General features: G+C 38.6%; 6 protein-coding genes across 10 annotated transcripts in view; 2 read left to right on the top strand and 4 right to left on the bottom strand.

The window, feature by feature from the left end:
- Positions 1-35: 35 nt before the first annotated feature.
- Positions 36-1,885, bottom strand: Rpn5 (regulatory particle non-ATPase 5). The gene is made up of 3 exons (XM_088040723.1): positions 1,765-1,885; positions 448-1,497; positions 36-399 (listed from the first exon to the last, which is right to left on the bottom strand). The coding sequence occupies exons 2-3, from the start codon at positions 1,482-1,484 to the stop codon at positions 81-83; spliced, it is 1,356 nt and encodes a 451-aa protein (XP_087896849.1). The 5' UTR covers positions 1,485-1,497; positions 1,765-1,885; the 3' UTR covers positions 36-80.
- A 164-nt stretch (positions 1,886-2,049) lies between these two features.
- On the top strand, positions 2,050-7,043 carry LOC148171672 (testis-expressed protein 2). 4 transcript variants are annotated; one of them, XM_088040711.1, is made up of 10 exons: positions 2,050-2,239; positions 2,297-2,380; positions 2,508-2,639; positions 3,476-4,283; positions 4,329-4,944; positions 4,994-5,227; positions 5,271-5,528; positions 5,606-5,960; positions 6,044-6,516; positions 6,561-7,043. In XM_088040711.1, exons 2-10 carry the CDS (start codon positions 2,338-2,340, stop codon positions 6,627-6,629), a joined length of 2,988 nt encoding a protein of 995 aa, XP_087896837.1. In that variant the 5' UTR covers positions 2,050-2,239; positions 2,297-2,337; the 3' UTR covers positions 6,630-7,043. The 4 variants fall into 4 exon arrangements, with proteins under 4 accessions (XP_087896837.1, XP_087896838.1, XP_087896840.1 ...); XM_088040713.1 differs by having other exon boundaries at positions 2,051-2,239; positions 5,271-5,486; positions 6,561-7,042; XM_088040712.1 differs by lacking the exon at positions 2,297-2,380.
- LOC148171673 (tRNA endonuclease ANKZF1-like) overlaps positions 6,981-23,050 on the bottom strand; it is a 37,372-nt gene continuing 21,302 nt past the window's right edge. Inside the window, exons 2-6 of one of the 2 annotated variants that reach the window (XM_088040717.1) lie at positions 12,923-13,026; positions 8,822-9,022; positions 8,627-8,769; positions 8,082-8,577; positions 6,981-8,031 (exon numbers count right to left, since the gene is read on the bottom strand). In XM_088040717.1, coding sequence (XP_087896843.1) covers positions 7,046-8,031; positions 8,082-8,577; positions 8,627-8,769; positions 8,822-9,022; positions 12,923-13,016 — 1,920 coding nt within the window. In that variant the 5' untranslated portion in view covers positions 13,017-13,026 and the 3' untranslated portion in view covers positions 6,981-7,045. Of the gene's footprint in view, positions 8,032-8,081; positions 8,578-8,626; positions 8,770-8,821; positions 9,023-12,922; positions 13,083-23,050 lie in introns of those variants that run through there. The other variant, XM_088040715.1, reaches the window with a different exon arrangement.
- Positions 11,913-12,848, bottom strand: LOC148171674 (uncharacterized). The gene is made up of 3 exons (XM_088041193.1): positions 12,775-12,848; positions 12,145-12,492; positions 11,913-12,092 (listed from the first exon to the last, which is right to left on the bottom strand). The coding sequence occupies exons 1-3, from the start codon at positions 12,846-12,848 to the stop codon at positions 11,942-11,944; spliced, it is 573 nt and encodes a 190-aa protein (XP_087897319.1). The 3' UTR covers positions 11,913-11,941.
- Positions 13,142-13,881, bottom strand: LOC148171675 (uncharacterized). Its single transcript, XM_088040727.1, has 3 exons — positions 13,728-13,881; positions 13,445-13,679; positions 13,142-13,397 (listed from the first exon to the last, which is right to left on the bottom strand). The coding sequence occupies exons 1-3, from the start codon at positions 13,879-13,881 to the stop codon at positions 13,289-13,291; spliced, it is 498 nt and encodes a 165-aa protein (XP_087896853.1). The 3' UTR covers positions 13,142-13,288.
- Positions 14,187-22,476, top strand: Myo31DF (Unconventional myosin ID). Its single transcript, XM_088040710.1, has 7 exons — positions 14,187-14,275; positions 17,356-17,462; positions 18,496-18,911; positions 19,462-20,083; positions 20,130-20,563; positions 20,655-21,841; positions 21,892-22,476. The coding sequence occupies exons 1-7, from the start codon at positions 14,187-14,189 to the stop codon at positions 22,088-22,090; spliced, it is 3,054 nt and encodes a 1,017-aa protein (XP_087896836.1). The 3' UTR covers positions 22,091-22,476.

Below are 23,050 nucleotides of genomic sequence, written 5' to 3' on the forward strand. Positions count from 1 at the left end.
ACTTTCCTGTACTACTTTACAAATAAAAAACAATCGATTTAGTAAACTATATTATAAAGCAAACATTCGTAATAACTTAGTTAAGCAGTAGCTTGAAGGTGTTTATGCACGCACTCTTCTTTATTAATAAGATGAGTAGTTTTATTGACCAGTTGCATGAGTGAAGACAAGTCGTGAGACCAATCATTGAGGACATCACTCGGATCTTTGCTCTGTTGGAAGTGAACAACTCCTGAAGGCCTATCCGTCTTCGCTTGTACACTCTTACTAACAACCATCTGCGACAAGAACTCTTCAGTTTCCCCAGCGGACAACCCCAAGAGCTCTGCCATCCTAGAAATCTTGATGCGAGTGTAATACTTAGCCATCACACGAATATTGTGCTCAACAACGCGGTTCCTGAAAACCAACAATTAAAATTTGTTTCTCAACTTCCATCAAACCCACTTTAAGTCGCCCCAGCGCTTCTTCGCTTGTTCATTCCCGCTGAAGACTGGAGTTGATTTGAGTTCTTCTCCGTAAATCTCGCAGAGTCCAGACCACTTGATCAGTTCAGAAGTTGTGAATAACTTTAAGAGTTGTTTGTACGTTGGGATCTCCTCGAGGACTTTATCTTGCAACACGCGGTAGGTTAAATCAGATTGTTCATTGTCATGAGGGGCGAGGACTAAGTACAGAACAACAGCACGCGCCGCGGCTTGTTTTTCAGTTGAATCTGATTGGATGTTAGGAGTATTTAAGACAGCTCGGTAGTGTTTACAGGTGGCTAAGTAAGATCCTTCATGCTGGTCTAACTCCATCATCAGTCTGTAATACTTCAACTTCAAATCTTGTGTGCCCTCATCATCAAAGAACTTCGTGTTGATCTTTTTAGAAATGATTTGAGTTCTTATGTAGTCCTGCTTTGCCAAACACAACCTCATTTGCTCTAGAATCAACTCGACTTTCTCCCGTTTTTCCATCGAGCCGTAAGTCTCCACTTGCAGTTCCTGGATGATGTTGGCAGCCTCTGTAATATCACCCTCTTCTTCCCGGATCTTTGCCAACTTATGAGTCAGTCGCGCTCTTTCAACCTCCACGTAAATTTTCCCTTCTGTAACTTGTCTCAAAGTATCAATCAACTTGATCATAGTTTCTTTATCAGGAGTCTGATCCACATAGGTACAACACTCTTGCACCATCTTAGCGACTGCCTGTTTCAATTGCGACCGTCTTTTAGTCAAGAGAACGACATGCTCGTTGAGAGCAGCCCAATTCTGCGCCTCTTTACAAATTTGGACGATTGCCACCAAAACGCGCCCGGTGGAAATCATATCAGCTCCAGTCCTTGTCTGTTTTTCTAGAGCGAGAAGTTGGTCGAGAGCGTCGTGGAGTTTGCCTGATTTTGCCAGTTTTTGGCACTCGGGGATCTTGTCGTCGCAGGTGGAGCTGTAATCCACCTCCATTTTGACGATTTTGCCGGAGTCTGTGGCTATGTTTTCCATGGTGATGCTTTCACTGGAAAAGACAGGGGGCGGATTAGCGGAGGGCCAGAACCCCTCATAAAATCGTAGATTTTTACAGAGCCACAGATTTGTAGTCCAACACTTTGTTTGAGGGTAAATAAACGATTAATAATCATAAAAAACTTGTTTAAGTTACACTGTTGGTCTAACCTCAAACTAAATTTCGTGGTGTTACGACTGTAGCAACAATTTTGGAACAAAAACTGGTTAAAAACAATCACTGAGTAAGCCGAATGGTTTTTAACAAAAGAATACTTACATGAGAACTGAACTATTCGACGATTTCTTCAAAAACGAAAATATTTGCCAGTCATCAACAACACAACACGATTTTTGACGTTTGACACGTTTGACACTAGAGTTACCAACGGTTGGCAGTTCTGGGGGAGGTCATAATCGCTAAATTATCGCTATAAAATAACAGGAATTAGAATTAAAACCGCTGTAAAAAGCTGTAATAAAAACCGATGTTGGTTTATTACGCGGATTAGCCTTGAGTTTGTTTGTAATATAATAATCCCACTCAGTTACTAAAACTTCAGTTGGCGAGCCTGCACTTTGACAGTAACGATTTACCGATGACAAATAAATTATGTTAATTAAATTCCTGTGAATTAATCGACAATTTAAAGGAAGTTTGTTGTCAAGTGGTTCCAATTATAGAAAATCGATCTGTGAGCTGGTCTCAACGGGTGACACTTAAAGATTGTCATGTACTAACATGGAACAGAAAGGTAGGAATGATTTGTAATATTTGGAGCTGCCATTTACGCGATTGTTTGGATTTACAGATTAACAGCTTGTTGTAGCTTGTTACTAACACCTTGTAAACATGAGCAAAAAAGAGGGTAAAATTACATTAGGAATGTTAAAAGGTAAAAGGTATATGTCGTGTGTTGTGACACTTTTTTCATAGTTTCTCACGCTTTGTAGAAAATGTGCTGTTTTTATATTCGTAGTTTTGTTGCTAGTTTGTGGATGTTCAGTTTGTGTTTCTTGTAGGTAAACCTGTAACGACTTCTGTGCCATCAATTTCTATAAAATTTCACGCAAATGCTGAACAATTAGAGGAGCTATATGCTAGTGATGAAGAGCACACTAATGACTCGTCAGTGGGGACGACGGGGACTTCAGGTATTGTTGCAATACTTCGTTAGAATAATTAAAAAAAAATCGTTTATTACAACACGATTCGCTCCACACTTCTGACGCAATGTTGAAGGTTAAATAATTATTATAATGACTCAGTACTTTTTCAAATATTTGTTCAGAAGGGGACTTACCAAAGGGACTTCTTTTTTCATAGCACTAGCACTAACCTGCACAAATATTTACCAGAAGTATAATCGGAAATTGCGGTATATTGACCTCTTAAAACCAATCAATGTGCAAATAAAATTATCGATCAATTCAAGAAGGAAATATCGGATGAGACTCTCGTAATCAGATGTTGCGAAATGTTGCTAAAAAAAAGTTGGCCTTCATAGAACAATACCATTTGGGTTGCTATTGCAGTGGGCTTAAATTAAAGCGAATATTGGCCTTATCAATATGAGAAAAACTATTTGTTTGTAAATGTTGGTTTAAGTCTATTACGTAGTTACTAAAATAAACATACAGAAGATATTTATGTACACACGTTTGTTTACTTCAGCCGAAAGTAATTTCGAAAGAATGTGGCAGTGACATTGCAAACGCCAAGAAAAATGAGTAAGTTAAAAATCTGGTTAATAATAAGTCATTGAAATGAATCTGTCTGGCGAACAGGATATGATGAAAAATTTGATTAAACTCTCGAGATTGGTATAAAATTATAGTAAACCGACCCGTTTTTTCAATTTTTTAAAATAGAATTATCTAAGGTGGTACTCAACCAACATGTAACATTGCGTGTCTATCGCTAAATGAAGGTCTTGCATTGTACATAAAACAACTTGAATTAAACGATAAGCCCCCTTTTTACGTTGTAGGAGCCAGCGACGCTGAAAGCAGCCCCCTGAAATACCTCCCCCGTTTGGTGAAACGTTCGACAAGCATAGACATCACCCCCCACACTGCCCTAGATGCTGCTTCTTCACCGTCCGATCCCTGGCGGTTTTTCACAGACATCAAAGGCAAAATTACCAAAAGCGTGGAAGAAAAAATCACCGAAATCAAGTCGCGAAACCAGGAAGAAGGGTCACCGTTCAAAAGCAAATCCGTTAAAGACAGTAAAGACAATTCCAGCGTGTCGGACTCGGAGGAGTTGTCTGAAAGCAGTATATCAAAGACTTGTGGTTTAATCTCCACCACTGAAGGTGCTGAAATGTCAAGCGACGACGATACCCCTTCCATTGAAAAAGACAAGAAGACTGAAGACCGAGCCAAAACTGTCGCGCTGGGGACTCCTACTGGTTTGCGACAACGTTTCCGTCTTCTCAAATCAAAAACTGCGAAAGAAGGGACGATAAGTCGAGCGGGGTTGGTGAATTTGTATCATATTAACACGGAGAAAGTAGAACAGGCGTTGCCGGAAGAGACAGATATTGAGAGCGCGGTGGATGCTTTGGAGGATTCCAATTTGACTGACATTAATAGCGAGAAAGTGTTGAAAGAAATTGAACAACACGTTGAGAATATCAAAGTTGATGACGACAGTGTCATCAATGTTAAAGAAGTGAGCGGGAGCGAATTCAAAGACATCCAATGGTCGACGAAACTGCCAAAAACCGTCTATGCTCCTGTGGGGTTTGTCGATTTGAGAGCGAAAGCCGAGGCAAGAAAACGAAGCTCCTGGTGGTGAGTAAAGACTTCTTCCATCTCCCTTCTAGTTTGATGTTTCAGGCCAATATTGATCATCGTAGCATTCTTGGCCAGCTACCTCCTTGTCCATTCCTACTCAAATTATTTAGCAGGGCTCATGATAGGTGTTACTATAACTTACTTCATGTTTTATATCAAATCACAATTAGACACTCCTTTAAATCCCGCGATTGTAATGCCCGCTCAGGAAATCTTAGAAGTACTAGCCGTGCCAGAGTTCCAACCCTTGACTAAATACGAGGGGTGGGTTAACGAATTCCCGGCAAAGTACAACCCTCACACGTATCACATAAGTCAAACCCAATCTGTTTTTCTTCGGCTGCAAGGAAACCTCCTGCGTGTGAGCCACACAAGGAGTAAAGTACCGAAAAGGGCACTTTGGAACGAACCTAAAATAAAACCAACCTTCACCCATCACAGAATTTATAATCTTTTGCATGCTCAAATCAATCTATTACCAGACGGTCTGGCTAAGAAACGACACTGGAGCAAGAAATATCCGATTTGTGTAACTTTGAGTAAAGACCAGATGCAGTTTGAGCAGCCAAAGGATGATGAGAGTGAAGAGAAACCTGCAAGTGTCAACCTGAAGCCTAAGCGATTCGGTTTCACGAAGAAGAAGAGGTCGCAAACTTTGGTACGATATTTTTACCATCTAATAAAATAGTACAATGTTAAATCCACAGAGGTTCAGTAAGTTGAGCGAAGAAAACGAAGAGTTTGATCTGGACTCTGACAACTCCCGAGGGAGCAGTCCGTCGCCTCTTTCCCAGGACGACTCTGAATGTCCACTGGATGAAGAACAACAGAAAAACTTCGATGAGGCTCTTCAGGACAATCTCGGGAAAGACGACGAGGATGTTTTCGACGATGATTTTGACGCTCTTCCCGAGGATTGGACGACAGTTTCAGCAACTGATGTAAGTTCGGATTGAGTCAAATTGAGCTCATTTGGTGTTGTAGGATGACAGTCCGACGACAACTAAACTGTACATTTTCGGCCGCACGGATAGAGAGAAAGAAGACTGGTTTAGAAGACTGATGGCTGCGACTCATGAAGGGGCCCAAGGGTCCTCTTTGACCGAAACTGCTCCGGTGGACACGTCAGTATCGCACACTTTGCTCGCCAAGGCCATGACCGAGACAGATTACATCAAATACATGTTGATTTTCAATAAGGTGCCTCTGTGTTCTGGTGTCGAGTACCCCCATGATTATCAGGTCCTTTCCTTAACCGTTCACACCTATCACACCACAGCCCCAATTTACCAACCGTCATCTTAATCGTGATTTTGCAGGGCAAGAAGAGCAAGAATGAAGACGAAGAAGTATCGCCTTCTGACGTTCAGTGGATTAATGCCTTCGCAGGAAGGGTACTATTCGATTGTTTACGCGACGACACATTCACTCAACGCGTCAAAGACAAAATCCAACGGAAATTGTCCTCAATTAAGCTTCCGTATTTCATCGAGGATCTCGTGGTGACGGAGTTGTCGCTGGGACAAACCCCTCCTTTGATCCATAGAGCCAGCAAACCGGTGATTGATGAAAGAGGGTTGTGGATTGATTTAGACGTCACTTATGAAGGGTTGATTGTTTTGATATTACAAACTAAAGTGAATTTAATGAAGCTGAAACAACCCCAGACAAACGGTGAGTAAGTCCCTGTCACCTTCCCTCATCCTTGATCCTCCAAATAGATAATGTGAAGCAACAATTTCTTTGTCTGCATATAGAAATTAACAAGGAAATGGAGAAGTCGGCAATGTTCAACTCGGACGTGGAAGACTCCGCTGAGAGCACCTCAGATGATGAGGCAATGTCCATGTTTCAAAATGCACCGGTTTTGGATGGTCAGGGTGTCCCGGTTCAGGGTTTGGGGGGTAGTAGCACCACTAGCAAGAAATTTATGAAGATGGTGGATAAAATAGCGGAATCAAAGTTTTTCCAAGCCGCCACCGAATATCGGTACATAAAAAAAGCGATGGAAGGAGTGTCAAACACTGATCTTAGACTAAAAGTTGAAGTTAAAGAATTGGTAGGGACTCTAGTTCTTAATATTCCCCCGCCTCCAAGTGATCGAGTTTGGATCGGATTTAGACCTACACCTGATTTGGCCCTTTCAGCACAACCTATCGTAGGTGAAAGGAATATAACTTACCTGCGCGTTACTACGTGGATAGAGAAGAAATTACTTTTGGAATTCCAAGTAAGGGAACTTCTTTTTTGCGTGGTCCTAATTCTCTTTTGTAGAAATTAATGGTGATACCAAATATGGAAGACTTTATTGTACCTGTTATGAGTCCAAAATTGCCAGAGTAAAAATCTTATGACTTTATTAGTTACCTAATGTTGGTGATACAGCTACAGGGCACTTGTTTTTGTACCTTGTCTAGTCTACCACATCTGTGTGATGTTAGTGAAATATATCCTCCACTGATTTCCTGGCTGTCAGACTGTTATGTTTATTTCAAACACGAAATGTAATTTTGTAATTTTCTACCAAAGGACCAATCTGGTGTTTACTAAATGTTTGCTGTGAATTAATTGTTAGACGAATTGTTTTTGAAGTATTTTTATAGGATTGATAGAATTTTTTTAATCAACTTCCTAAGGACAATCCATGGTTCTGTGACACTCAGACCCGTTGATTATGTATTGCATTTAAAGTACTTAGTTACTTTAGTCTTTTATTAATTTATCTTATTTTACATTGTATTTAAATTAATAAAACTTGTTTATGACAATACAACCGGATGTTGCATTCTGTGACCTTTTAAACAATCAACTGAGCAAAACCGATTTCCCAAGTACTCAAAAGGAACTTTACCCGTCATATCTTGAGCACACAAAAAGCACCGAGCAATCACCACCCCCGATTGGCTAAGAATCCTCCTTTCAGCCGCCAAAGCTCGCTTCTCCCGATCGCTCAGTTTTAAGAACCGTTGCTGTTCGTTGTCTTCCTTCTTTTTTATTTCATTTTCCTTCCGCTTGATCTTTTCCTTTTCTTTCTTCACTTTGCGTTGAGCTTTCTTCTTTTCACTCAGTTCTTCAGGTGTCAAGACATTCGTGGGGATTTGCGCTTTGTTGTAGCTGTACCTGTCGGGATTGTCTCTAGCGAACTGTTTTAAGGCCTCTCGAACATCTTTACTCTGAGTACTCGTGTAGGCAGTCTGTTGCTTGACGTTCTTAAGACATGGATTCGCGTCATTCTTCAATAAAAACTCCATAGTCTCCACTTGTTCATTCATGGCAGCGACGTGCAACAACGTGTTTCCGTTCTCATCTAAAACTTCATTGACGAAGCCGGTTTTCTCTCCCGTTTCTTCTACCTTCAAGAAGTTCTCCAGGAGTTGGTTGAGCTTCTCGATGTTTCCCCTGGCGAGAATGTCAACGAGCTCCTTTTTCCTCTGCTCCTCTTGTTCTTTCAACTTCTTTGCTTTGCTCTTCTTGGGTTTTTTCTTAGAAGTTTTGCGTTGTTGCGGTGTTAAACTATCTTGGAATTCTTCAAGACCCTCGAAGGAGATCTCATGGGCTTCCGTGGACAAGTCAAGATCCTCTTCGTCTTCCGAGCTTTCTGATGACTGGAGGATTGGTAGTGGGCGCTCTACAATTTCCCTAGACTTGGCTCTGTTTATACAACTAGATTTCACCTTGGAGCGCTTGGAGTTCTGCTCTGTTACTTTTCGGCGTGTGAACTGCTCAACAGCTGACTCTATAGAATCTACAAAGAAAAGACTAAAGAAACGAAACTTTAAGTAATAAAAGACGGACCGTAGACATGCGCTACTGTTAGCAAAGAGTGCACTCTTTTAACCTCCGCGAAAGTCGCTCTCCTCGTACTAAAAGGCACAGTTCTTAGTCTGGTATCATTCCGATTCAACAAAGGGGCGTTGCCACCAAACAGCACCGTCCTATTGTGTGGTCCCGCCGCCCTGTATATTATTAAGCTACACCCATCCAACTCGCTTTGCCACGCCTCCATTATACTTTTAACGTGCTGAGAGAGCGCTTGCTCGTTGTACCGCCTCAACGAAGCTCCGGCACTTTTCGGGTGTGAACCTCCACTTTTGCTATCACGTGAGGATTGGGCCCCGCCTTGACCCGCCCTCACCGTATAACAATGGAATGTTTTATGCAAAATCGCTTCGTTTTTGTTGAAAATGGCGCCGGCGAAATGCCCGCCCCCGAGCATAAAAATCGCCCATTTCTGGTTTTTGATGCAGCAGTGGCGGAGGCGAGAACTGAGGACTTCGTCGGTTAGTTCTTCCTTTGGACACAAAATGAGTTTCTGTGGGGGTGTGGTCAATCAAACTTACTTTCTTGTCGTAGAGGAGACATGCGTACATTGAAAAGACTCTTCCGGTTGAGTTTTGTAAGAAGATTTTACCCTGAGCTGTGGCGTAAGTGTCTAGAGTGTCCTCTTTTTCAGAGTCTGAGCCAGAGATGCTAGATAAGTCATCTAAAAGTTTGAACAGAGGAGTAAAAGAAGATGTGATTGGTTGAGGAGTAACCGTGAGTTGTCTTCTCGTCAAACTCTTCTTCGCTTATTGGTTGTTTCTGAACGAGGGACTGTCTCAGGTTGTACCGGTGCCAGTCTAGTTTGTAATGCTCCCGCTGCTGGTTTAGAGTCTCAAAGTTTACGCGGCAGTAAGAGCACGACAGAGAAGTGTTTTTCTCGGGGGACCAGTCTTTTTTAGACAAGTCTTCATCGTCTAGAGAGAAATGAAAATAATCAAAAAACCGGCGCCTCCACCATTTTTGTTACTGGAAATTCTGGTATTTTGGAAAGAAAATTTTGTTTGTAAATCGTTTCCCGGGCCAAAATACAGGGTGGCCCATCTAAGACTTTCGGGCTCAATATCTTTGTTATTTATGAACGGATTTTTCCAAAATTTAAAATATAATTTCTTGAATAGGTAAGGATGATATGACATTACCAGCGTCATCCTTGTCTTAAAAATGTTAATTTTACTTGTCTTAGTTTAAATTTTAATTAGTTAAAAGTTATGTCATTTTATAAAACAGCAATAATTATACGCGTGTGCCAAAAATCAACCGTCTAGCAAGTCAAGTTGCCGAGAAAAAGACAAAAAAGGACCTCAACATTTCCAAAAGATACTAACTGATAGTCGGCTATGAAACAATTGACTTCTACAGCGAGTTTAGATTTTGGACATCCCTGACTTGTTGATGAATCCGTGACATTCATGACATTTGTGACATTCATTTGAGGTTATGTTTATTTTTGAGCATTATGATGAGGACTATTGATTTAAACATGCACATTCACGATTTTTTATCTCGATCTTTTAGTAACTAATCACAATGCATTGAACCGAGCATCGTTTCTCGACATTTGTGATATTTCTCGTTCGAGGTTATGTTTACTTTTAAGCATGATGATGAATATCATTCATTTAAACTTGCGCAGAACGATTTATCCCGATCTTTTGAAATTGAAAACTAATCACAATGCATCAGACAGCGTTTTGGTGCAAAAATTTCATAGGCACAAGGAAATGTGAGCGAAAAACTTGTTGAAAGTTGGTCGTCCAGAAAAATGATTGCAGAATGGTTCGTTATGAGGTGCAACTAGTATTCACGACTTCTTTAGCACTGTCACAGGTTTATTGGAAATGGAAATTCAGTGACACGTATGCAGTGAAGCGATTTGACTCATTTATGATTGCATTTGCGTTAAAACAGTACTCTCATTTATGATGGAGACAGAATTAGATGATCACAATACTTTACTTTGATTAACAAATAATTTGTTACAAGGTATTTTATTGTAAGGTATGTACAAAGTTTTAACAGTGAATAAACTATACCAGTGACAATTATAGCAATGTAACACCATATTTTCTACAATAGCAATGAACGAATGTACAAAAATTTACAAATGTATCAGATATTTACACTGTTACAACATGTCTCTGTACTTTGGACATTTATAACAAGTGCAAATAATGCTGGAATATTGTAAGCGTTTGGTCACTGCCATTTTGCTTGTTGGCGATGCGATGAGATTTGGCTTTTTTTTACTAGCAACTCATTTCTTGAACTTTCTTGTAACGAAATGGACACAAACAATTAGGGGCAGCATAAGTTTTTGGATATGTTCTGTGATGGCGAAGAATGAAATTTGAAGCCCCTTGGTCCGAGCAAATCGCTTGTCGCTTTCAACTGGAACAATTGCTTCGATGATACTAGTCATTTTCCTTCGCTGAACACTTACCATGTAATGTTGCGGCGACTCTTCATCGAATTCATCAACAAGCAGGGTTTTGCACTTTTAGCAGCTTGGTTACTGTCCGTCAAACATATCCACCCATGTTAGAAGAATCCAAGTGGCATAGTCGTTCATGGTGGTCAACAACACCGTCCAGAACGTTCTGCAATCGTTCTTAATGCTTGCAGCAGGGTACGATAGGGTGTCAATAAGAGTCCTTTACATGTTTTCATCTTTTGGCGGTTCATTGAGAAAAAACAGGTTCAATATTGAAAGTAACAGTCCGTGTTGAAGTACTGCATCATTTTCAGTGTGTTGCTTTCAGTCTTGTTCGTCTTTTTTCACTCGTCCAAGTTATTAATTGGTTGTTTAAAGAATTATCCCATTGAAAGAGTCGACCGACGATACTTTGTTAGAAATATCATGTGTGCAATTTTCATTAGAACGCAGTTATAAATGATGTTCATTGTCATTTTGTTTCATTTTTTTCTTGCACTACTTCTTTGACTCGTTATTCTTTCTTAGTGAGAAATTGTCTTGATACCGTGCAAGCACATTTTTTATATGATAATAGAGGGGGTATAGTGGTCCTAGATCGTTAGGTAGTTCGCAAGGTTTGTTGAAGCAACAAATACAAGTCGCAACATCATGCACCATATTCAGTTCGAAAACACGAATCTGAAATATCAGATGTAAACAGTGTTCCTACAATTTGCAATGACCTTAGAAAATGTAACTCACTATTATGCGTTTTTGGTGATCCAAAACCGCTTAGTTGTCGGTAAGCACATGTATCTGATTTCCATATTACTTATACGTCTTGGTATCATTAGTTGGTTTCCTATTCAAAGTTTCATTTGCTAATCTTTCGAAACGGAATATTAATGGTACTGTACGACCAATTTGGACTTGAAAAAACTTTCTTGATAACACCTTTTAGCATGGCGGTCTTGAAAGTGTGCAGAATTGTGCCTACATTTGTCGATTCGACTTTGTTTCTACAAATCATAATTGAAACATACGAATTTATTAGTCGCATAGCCACTAAATACCACAAAACTCCGTTTTGACATGGGTAAGCTTGTCTTTGCCGTTGCTCCTGTAGGTTCTAAGCCACTCAACGATACAGCATTCTTCGTTACTTTTGCATACCAACTATACCGACTGCACCAGCATTTTTCGATAGCAGCACTACGTCCTAGATTTCATACGTATTGTGAACCAATTTTGACTTCTTGACTACGGCAGTTCACATATTGGAGCTTCGAGCTTAATCTACTTTGGATTAATGACATTATTAAACAAAAGAAAAATGTTAAAAGTATCTAGTACCATACATTTTATAGGCGCGGTAAAGAAGTTTGCCGAAAAAGGATGAAATCAGCTAATTCTGTCTCCATCATAATTGAAATAACTGTTTTAACGTAAATGCAATCATAAATGAGTCAAATCGCTTCACTGCATACGTGTCACTGAATTTCCATTTCCAATAAACCAGTGACATTTCTAAAGAAGTCGTGAATTCTAGTTGCACCTCATAGCAAACCAATCTGCAATCATTTTTCTGGTGATAACCAACTTTCAACAAGTTTTTTTACTCACATTTCCTTGTGCCTACGCATTTTTTGCACCAAAACGTTGTCTGATACATTGTGATTAGTTTCCAATTTCAAAAGATCGAGATAAATCGTTCTGCGCAAGTTTAAATCAATGATTTTCATCATCATGCTCAAAAGTAAACATAACCTCAAATGAGAAATATTACAAATGTCAAGAACGTCACTGACGTCAGCGATTATTGACAGACCGAACGCAGGGATGTCCAAAATTGGGCGTGGGAAATTATTTTTTTCATAGCCGACTATGATTTTGCATCTTTTGGAAATGTTGAGGGTCTTTTTTCTCTTTTTCTCGGCAACTTGACTAGCTAGACGGTTAAGTTTTGGCACACTCGGATAATTATTGATGTTTTATAAAATGACATAAATCTTAACTAATTAAAATTTAAAATAAGACAAGTAAAATTAACATTTTTAAGACAAGGATGACGCTGGTAATGTCACATCATCCTTACCTATTCAAGAAATTATATTTAAAAATTTTTTAAAATCCGTTCATAAATGACAAAGATATTGAGCCCGAAAGTCTTAGATGGGCCACCCTGTATATGCATCACCACCAATTACTAATTTTTGTAAAGTTGCGCAACTTTTCTTATGACGTCAAAACTGCCCCAAATCTCTGGAGAATTTAAACAGTGTCTCAAACGCGATCAATTGTGGTGCGAAAATTGAAAAAGGTTTCATTAGAATTTCAATTACAATAAAAAGAGCGAAACATTTGTTCAGTTTATAATAAAACAAATAAAAAAAAAACTTACCTGGTCTGGTGTCGCTATTGTCTAACAAAACACTCTTGATTTGATCCTTTACCACGGAATTAAATTTTGCTTCAAAAATTTGTAAAACTTCCATTTTTTGAGCCCTGAAACCAACAAAACACGTGTTTACAGACTGGTGCTTTGAACCAAAATGAGCAATATTGTGAAATAAGTATCAACTTGAAAGTAGTACCAACTTGGCGAATAAAACGAACTAAGAATGTTGGTACACGTTTATTGCAATTCCACTTCATTTAATATAAATAAAAATGTTAATGTTTATAATATAAAACAACTCCTGTGAAGTTAATCCTACTTTCTGACCAAAGTATATAAAAATAAAATCTCATTTGTATAAATAAATAATTAAGAATATTCAATCTTGACATCTCTCCAAAACATGTAAGCTGCCACTAAAATCCCCATGACGACGGCGAAGACGTAATTTAAATGAAAAGAGTGCCCTGACTTGGTCCTAAAACAATTGGTTAGTTCATTGCTACCAACTATACAATTCCCTACTTGTATTTGGTGGGTGAAAATGGGCTAGGGGGCTGAATTCCAGGGACATGCGAGTCTAAATAAACCATCATCCAAGTAAAATACGTGGTTAGAGCCCCACACAGTACTGGCAACCAAAATTCGCTGTATTTCACTACATTTTTCCAGTAATAGTGATACATAATTTGTCCCTCCTCATTGATGACTTCAATGAGACCCAAGCGGGGCTCAACAAAAAACTTTCTGATGTCATCTTCTGCAAGAAGAGGGTTATTCTTCATGTTACGAGTTTAAACACACTTACGATTTGCGAAGTAAACTTTCCCTGCGATCACAACAAGAGACACCACTAATCCGACTATTGCAAGCCTCCATTCGCTTAGAACAGGCTTTTCTGTTTTGAGATGTGAACGCGGGGTACTTTGGTACGGAGAGAACGAGAATTTTTGGCGCAACATCGCGATTTTTCCAAAATTTTGTAGAAATGACTTACCAACTTGACATTTGTGGTCGTTGACCAAGCTACGACTTACTTCGTTCTGTCAAAACTGTCGAAATTGATGGCCACGTGACCAAGTTCGGACCAATGAGAGAGCGTGTGAAGTTGAGAAACGTGTCTTTGATTAGACCAGGGTTTTCTACGTGTGGTGCCGCCAAGTATTAACATAAGAACATCGCACGTTGACTCATCAGTCATAACCGGTGCTCTCGTGCCGAGAATGTTCGTTTTTTCGTCTTGAAGCAATAATCGGTTACGGTAACAATGGCAACGTACAAAGAAGTAGGCGTCGGGGATTTTGTCCTCTTGGATAAAATCGATTTAGAAAATTTCATGAAAAATCTAGAGCTTAGGTAAGTCAACTTATTAATAGGGTGGGACTATGACAGTGACAGGTGTCTTTTGTTTAATAACAATAAAGGCACGCTTCGGCGGTCAATCATCCGATTGGTTTTGCGGTTGATTTTTGAATTTTTTACACCAATCTGGGTTTCATGCTGTCATTAGCTGATTAGCCAATTATATTTCTGCATTGGCATAACGAAGTAGGCAGAATTTCAAATATTTCCTTTCGAATGTGTAATTTGACGGGAACATACTAGACCGATCCCAATTAAAGAGTAACTGACCTGGCTGTATTAAACCAAGACGGAGATCTTGACCTCTTCTCCCACGGACTTCGTGACTTAAAACAGCAATGCAATTTCAATAAAATTTATCTTACATCATCAAGCGATCACTCAAAAAATAAAATCATTCGTTTATCTTATCATTTAATACTGTTTGATCTAAAGTGGATTTCTTAGTATTAAAATTCCGTTGGATACGCCAATGAGTGACTTAAGCCACATGTGTTCAATTCTGGTGTGAACGCCTTTATGCCATTCCATAAATATCATCACTGCTTTCATTACACAAGAGACAAGACTTTCTTTACTGTGCTGGAAATGATGGGATGAAATGACTCATTTATGTCAAATTAAGCCTAATCAGCATAATCATTCCACTTTATTACGCAAATAATACTAAAACTTAATCTTTAAACAATTAATTGTAATACTTCTTGTGGTTTATGCTTTAGTCACAGCTTGTTTGCTTTTCTGAATCATAATTTTCACGATGATGTCATCGTTTAATATTCAATACTAATTTGTACTTTGTTTTAACCTGCTGCTACAGTCAGCTTTCTTTTTAGTAATAATTAAGATCAGGGATTAGTCAGAGATGATGATATCTACTCTTTGGCAAATGAAAATAAATAACAGCACTGGTAGTCAGTAATAATTACTATAGTAAGCAGTAAATTATAATGACTGTCATGTAAATAAAGAATACAACGTGGATAAATTATTATAAATTATAAATGCTTTTGTCAAGATTTCATTTCAAATTATATGACGCCCATAAAAGTTTTAACGTGCAATAGGTCATGGATTTCTATCATAAACTGTACCATCGTTGAATTTATGGTGATGGTTATGTTATAACGTTGTATATCATATTTATCGACTGTCAGTACGGGTGGGTTAATTGAGGATTTCGAATACACAACATAATAAGACTAAACTTCTTTTTTTTTCACAAAACAATTACTCTATTTGTTTAGAATTTATGGTGGTAGTCCTGTTGACTTTAAAAAGAAAAACATACAGTCGCGAGTAACAAATTTTTGATGTCACAACTTGGACAGGTTTGATTGGTCGTTTGGAAACAACAACATGTAAATGACAATTTGACGACCAAAATATTTTGCTGCCCACTGTAATTGTGTTTCATGGCATGCTGAGATTTCAATGTGGTAATTTAAGACGTGTAGTAATGATGGCCGAAATTTTTTGCCCGCGACTGTCTAATGGCAAAATATGACATAACTCGCACTTATACCTATTTATTAGACAAGATGATAAGGAAATGGTTTATGGATAAGAAAGTGACGAAGTTTCCTGGAATAGTTTTTATCTTTGTGAATAATATCCTAACTTCCATTTAAAAATATATAAAATAAAAGAAACTTAGAATCGAAGCTCAAATTCCGAAAAACTACATTATAATGTAGACTACGTCATTTTGACGAATATTTGGCAATAAAATCGATATTTATTACAAACAAACTGATTTTATAGGGTCGGTGTCTCTAAAAAATACCATCCGATCGGATATAAACCGCAATTAAAGAGGCTTGGGGCTATGAAATTTGTTGGTAGCTCTGCTTAATTTGACAGTTTAGGTTAAAGATAGGTTAGTAGCCTTTTTAACAATTATCAAAATCATTTTAAGCGCGGTTACCAATTCATTTTCCAAAGTCTGCATGATTAGTAAAGTACATTCTTATGAAAACTGCGATTTCCGTTAAATCCTCCGGAACATAAAAACACCGGAAATAGATTTTCCAGGCCAGAATTATCACGGAAAAGCATTGTCATCGCTTTAAGGTAAAAACCGTTGAGTTTTTTCTTCTATTAGTGTGATAGAAAGTAGAAATTTAAAATATATTCCGATTTCTTTATCCTCAGATACGATAAAATTTAGGTTGAACAGGTAGATGTCATTGATGATTATTTAACCTTTAATTGCTATCGAACAAAATAGAATTTTCGGATTAAAAGATTAAAATTAAACAGTTGCAGGTATTTACGACGTGATTGTCGCACTGTATTTCTGTTTGGACTTTGTGAACTGTCATGTCCACAATTGTGCCAACATTAATTGATGTAATTTTAACTATCAAAATCAATAATCTTACCAACATGTCAAAACCAAATAATGTCAAGTCTACTTTTCTTATATTCGTCAATATTGACGTTTATCGCGACGAAAGTGTGAAAAACCCAGTTACTCACTTGTCATTTCCTCGGTGTTAACTGACGTATTTTTTATTACAAAATAAACAGCTCGTCTTTCCAACATTACAATGTTTTTATCTATGATATTACGAACAACCAGCCTGCATTAATAATAACAATTAGTCTGAGTGAAAGCTAGACTTTGCGTAATACTCGGTTATTATCTCCACAGTATATTTTTCTGCATATTTAAGTAACAGATTACTCAGTATTGCTCCAATAGGAAGTCTTACATTTACTTCGCGATAAGGTTTATTTGAAACAATTAACAATTTAAGAGAAAACGCTTAAACTTGTAGAGGAAGTATACGGAAATGTAAACATAGAAAGACAATAACAAGTCTAATTTAAATTCGCAATCAGTGCATAATGAAAGCGTCACAGTAATGTTTTTAAACAAGTTTTCCTTGTTTTTTTCGATTGGTACCTTGGCTGCATTTTTACACATCATAGGCTATTTATTACTGTGACACTTTTTCAATGAACGGAGTAAATTGAGTCATTCCGCCGACGTCAAACTCGTAAAACTCGGAATCGATAACACCTAAAATTGGCGCTAAATATAAACTACACGTTTATTTTTGTTCCAGGTTCAAAAATGGGAAAATCTACACCTACATCGGCGAAGTATGCGTTTCTGTAAATCCTTACAAAACGATGAACATCTATGATCAGAAATATGTGGATCAATACAAAGGTATTATCAGCGTGCTTAGCCTTCAAAATTATCGCTTTTGTCTTATCTCAAGAGGTAAAACCGACGATGATAAATGTTGTGCAAGTTCGTTGCCGTTTTCGGTTAATGAAAAGTTTCTTTAGTTGGCTTGCTGCTCAGGAAAAATGACTTCCCGGTTGTTGGTTTTCGTTATGCTTTAATCAACTGAGATTGTTCTGTAAGGAAAGGTTACAGGGGGGATTTTTTCACGTTCGATGAAGCAGTGACCTTTTGAAAAGCGTGCTTCCAGGGAAATGACACTCGGAGACGATTTTAAAGAGGGGCGCGATAACAAAATTAATGAAATTTATAGCCACGTAATTATCAATTTTGCACAATAACAATATATCCTTTATCTTATCAGGTGATCATCAGTAATGTTTGAATTAGAGTCAGCTTGGAAAATTAATTTCTCGGTCACATCCCAAATACAAAAATTAATGAATATGATAAAAAGAACAATTTAATACGCAACACCGACATAAGGCACTAAATTACATGACCCAAATCATTTTGGGTGTAATATGTAAAATGCAATTTCATTTTTCTAATTTTACGCAGACACACCGGAAGTTGATCGAGACAGCAATTTAGATTTTAAGTTTTCACACAGTTAATGATATTAATGAAACCTTCAGCGGAAACTTTTAATATCAGTCCTTTTACGTGTTCTTCTTTGTTGCATTGTAATTTTTTCCCATGCTGCTGTCAGTTATGTTTTGTTCGTGTTCTTTTTCCAAACAGGTCAACGACTGATAATCGTGAATTTTAATTAATACCTTCTTTTAATTCCACTCTCGTTTCAATACGATTCTTTATAGTGGCCCGATTCAGATTCCTAATGGAATTCCATAGTGTACAATTTGTTGTAGTAATTAAAGGATTCCTTTTTCGTTCACCCCCGCCAGGAATTCCTCGCATATGATAAATATTCCTTATCAGTGCGTAACATTTCATAATTAGGTAGTTTCTAAAATTATGATTCATTATCAATTAACGGGTTTTTATTAAACAGGACGGGAACTCTTCGAAAATCCACCTCACATTTTTGCCGTGGCGGATGCTTCACACAAGGTAATGCAACAACAAGGAAAGGACACTTGTATCGTAATCAGTGGCGAATCCGGGGCAGGAAAAACAGAGGCCTCTAAAATTATCATGAAGTATATCGCCGCAGTCACGAATAAAGACGGTCAAAAGGAAATAGAGAGAGTGAAAAATGTACTTCTACAGTCAAATTCCATTCTCGAGGCCTTCGGAAATGCCAAGACTAATAGAAACGATAATTCGTCGAGGTTTGGGAAGTACATGGACATACATTTCGATTTTAAAGGGGATCCGATTGGGGGGCACATCAATAAGTACCTGCTGGAGAAGTCCAGGGTCATCTACCAGCAGCAGGGGGAGAGGAATTTCCACAGCTTCTATCAGGTGGGTAAAAAAACTGAGTTTTTGGTACTCGTTTGGGTCCGCGTAATGCCACTTCATCGGGCTAGTAATGAAAGATTGCAAAAAAAAAGTTTTATCGGACTTGCCGAAGTTACATAAATATAAAATCTCTTGCCAAATTTGTTTTACTTTCGGTTTTTTTAAAAGATTGTAACTAGCTTAAAAAGATTACGATCCTGTCGGCGGGTTTGATAAGTTTAATCTTTTGGACAGGGAAATTTACAAGTGGAGGCGGTGTAGTGTAGTCAGCTATTATTGCATAAGCAGCATTGTTTTCAGTTTATGTTTATACTTCGTTTTTGTTTCGAACTTTATATTGCGTCCTTTCAGTTACTATAAAAATTCAGTTTGAATGAAAAACATGTTTATACACTAAGTGAATGATAATTATAGTCGACCACACACTATGCTGTAATCATCACTACCCGCTCTCATTATAAAAAATACTATCACAGTAAAATTAGACGTTTTAAGGCCAAAGCGATTTTAATAAAAAACTGTTTATTTAGTTTCACGATTTTTATTATTTTAGCTCCTAACTGGCTCCGACAACGACCTCCTCAAAAAACTCCACCTCACCCGCAGCCCCGACGACTTCTTCTACGTCAAACAAGGCAAAGCTGCCAAAGTGGACACAATCAACGATCGTAACGACTTCCGCGACGTCAATTCATCCCTCAACACCCTCCAGTTTTCAAAAGACGCACAAGACACCCTCTGGAGGATTGTTGCTGCAATTCTCCATTTGGGTAACCTCGAGTTTACCAATGACGGAGAGAAACTACTTATAAAAAACAAGAAGTCTATCGACACCATCGCCGAGTTGCTCCAGGTTAAGAAGGAGGAACTGTCTTCAGCTTTGTGCGAACGTGTCATTGCGGCTCGTGGTGATATCATGCGCAAAGAGCACACAGAAGCTGAGGCGAATTATGGGCGGGATGCTCTAGCTAAGGCGATTTATGAGCGCCTCTTCGGGTGGTTGGTTGATAAGATCAACGCGGCTATTGCTGTGGATGAGAAGAATTACAGTAAGAACTACAAGAGTTCGTTGATTGGGGTGTTGGATATCTACGGGTTTGAGATTTTTGATAACAACAGTTTTGAGCAGTTCTGTATTAACTACTGTAATGAGAAACTCCAGCAGTTGTTCATCGGTGAGTAACTTCTTCGCCGAGGTCTTAACTTAACAAATTTTTGTAGAGTTGGTACTGAAACAAGAACAAGAAGAGTACAACCGTGAAGGTATCGAGTGGCACCACATTGATTTCTTCAACAATCAGATCATTTGCGAGCTGGTTGAAGCTCCTCACAAAGGAATCCTGTCGATTATGGACGACGCGTCCAAAATGACAGCCGAAAAAGTCACTGATGAGCTTCTACTCGAAACGATGGACAAACAGTTGAAGAGCCACCACCACTACACTTCGAGACAGTTGAAACCAGCCGACAAAAACATGCGGCATAAAGTCGATTTTCGTATTACCCACTACGCGGGGGATGTCACCTACTGCATTACCGGCTTCCTCGACAAGAACAAGGACACGCTTTTCCAGGATTTCAAAAGGCTAATGTATAATTCCCGGGATCAGAACATGAAGGAGATGTTCCCTGAGGGATCCCAACATATTTCACAGGTAAGTGAACATACTATAAACGTATGTCTTGAGATCAATAATTCCTTAACATCATGCGTTCGCAAGTCGCTGTACGAATTTCCTTTTTTAGACAACGAAGCGCCCGCCCACTGCCGGAACTCTCTTCAAAAACTCCATGCAAGCCCTCGTGCAGAACCTGTACAGCAAAGAGCCTCACTACGTCCGCTGCATCAAACCCAACGAGTTGAAATCACCCTCAGCTTTCGACCAAGAGCGGGTGCAGCACCAAGTGAGTTACTTGGGGCTCGTCGAAAACGTCCGGGTCCGCAGAGCCGGTTTTGCCTACCGCCAGCGCTACGATCGCTTCCTCAAACGGTACAAAATGATCTCGCAATTCACCTGGCCCAACTTCCGCTCCGGCATTGATAAAGATGGCGTCAAAGTGATCATGGAAGATCGGAAATTCCACGATGACGTGAAGTACGGGAAAACGAAAGTCTTCATTCGATCTCCTAAAACTCTGTTTGCTTTGGAAGCCGCTCGCAATGAACTCATTCCGGGGATTGTGACTTTGATTCAGAAGACATGGAGAGGGTACGTTGCGAGACAGCAGTATAAGAAGATGAAGGCTTTGATGACGATGATCCAGGCTTACCGGTTGAAGAAGATGAGGACTTATATTAGTGCTTTACAAAACAAGTTTGCCAATGCCCGCAAGATGAAAGACTACGGGAAAAGCATAATGTGGCCGGCGCCTCCGGTTTCTCTTCAAAGTACCACGAGGATTTTAAAACACTTTTATAAGAGATGGCGCGCTTACATGATCTTGAGTAAGATCCCAAGAGCGGAGTGGCCGGAAATGAAGTTGAAAGTTACGGCCGCGAGCGTTTTGGTCAACAAGCGACCATCGTACGGCCTCAACAGAAAATGGGAAGGGAACTACTTGGCGAACCATGGAGAAAATAACAATTACACCACGTTCAACGACGCTGTTAACAATCTGAAGAACAGTCAACACTTTGCAAAGGTCCTTTTTTCGTCCTTCGTCACGAAGTTCAACAAATTCAACAAGTGCGCCGAGAGAGTCATCTTGGTCACTGACCAGGCTATTTACAAATTAGACAGTCTGAAGTTCAGAAACATGAAAGAGGGGACTGCTGTCAAGGATTTAACAGGAATCAGTGTGAGTCCCGGGCAAGACCAACTGATTATTTTACATTGTCTGGGAGGCAATGATCTAGTCGTTTCTCTCCATTCTCTGAAGCAAGAAGACAGAATTGGGGAGATTGTGGGGGTTATCAGCAACGCGTATTCACTGTAAGTACCAACTTGAGACAACAGGAGTGTTAATAAGACTTTGTTTTTAGATTGAAAGGCGCAGAGCTTCCCATCACCGTCAACAAAACGATTTCGTGTTCCCTCGGTGGAAAGAAACGCATGATCAACATTAACGTAACTTCAGAAGTCCAAACACCATCGTTTAAGAAAGAGGGTAACAACATTTCCTACATGTTACCAACGAACTTCGCCGTGATAGAAAATGGCCGTGACTACATAAAGCAGTAATGTCGTGCCTTTTGAAGAAGTACCTATTTTTTAGAAAATTTATTTTATACAACGAAATTTTAAACTGTTGCTGTTATGTGTTGTGCTTTTATAATGTTTTGATACTTTTGTGTACTTAATACGATCTCCAAGATCACCGCTGTTAATTTATATAAATCATTTATGGTGTCATTTCATGGCAAATTTTATCGTGTGCCGTGTTAGCAATTTTAGTACTTGTTGAGCATTCCACAATGGCATTTTGTTTAAGTATTTGAGCTTAATGGTATTATAAAAGTAATTGTATTTATTTGTATATATTCGTGCCATTTTGTTTATATTTTTGTATCGATTTTGATACATAGTCAAGCTAATACGTGCCTTAAATAAACGAAAACAAAACAAAACTGCGTTTCTTTCCTTAGGTTTATAATTAATGAAGTTTATTGATTTTGAAGGCATTAAAAGCTAATGCTGTTTGAATTCACTTTGTTCGCGTGGCTTTAACTGCGGCCGCCACGGGAAAACTTTGCAGACGACGAGAGAAATAGTGACGTAAAAACTTAAACAACTACACAAACGAACAAGCGATGAGAAGTTCGAACTTAAAAATATGTTAAAAAGCAATACGATGACGGCTACAATTTAGAAACGAAGAGAAAAGGAAGAAAAACGAAGAAAAATTCTTTTCTGTACTTTTTATTATTTGTCATGTAGATAATTATCATTTTGTAAATACTATAAACTTTTGAAAAATGCATTCAGAGTAATCAGTTTTACTACAAAAACATTACAACTGGCCCTCAAATAATTGTAGTATCTAAAAAGTTTGCATTGTTCGATAAATTCATCGGGTGATTGATAAAATCCATGTGATGCAATTAAAGATTGAAGATAGACAAATTATTATTAGTTCTTTGATGTTTTCGTATGTATGCGCGAAAAGAAGAAGATGATTGTTACTTTCGATTAACTGTGGAT

Source organism: Gnatocerus cornutus, chromosome 7, assembly GCF_029298725.1.
Source record: "Gnatocerus cornutus isolate USDA-ARS CGAHR chromosome 7, icGnaCorn1.1, whole genome shotgun sequence".
Lineage (NCBI taxonomy): Eukaryota > Metazoa > Arthropoda > Insecta > Coleoptera > Tenebrionidae > Gnatocerus > Gnatocerus cornutus.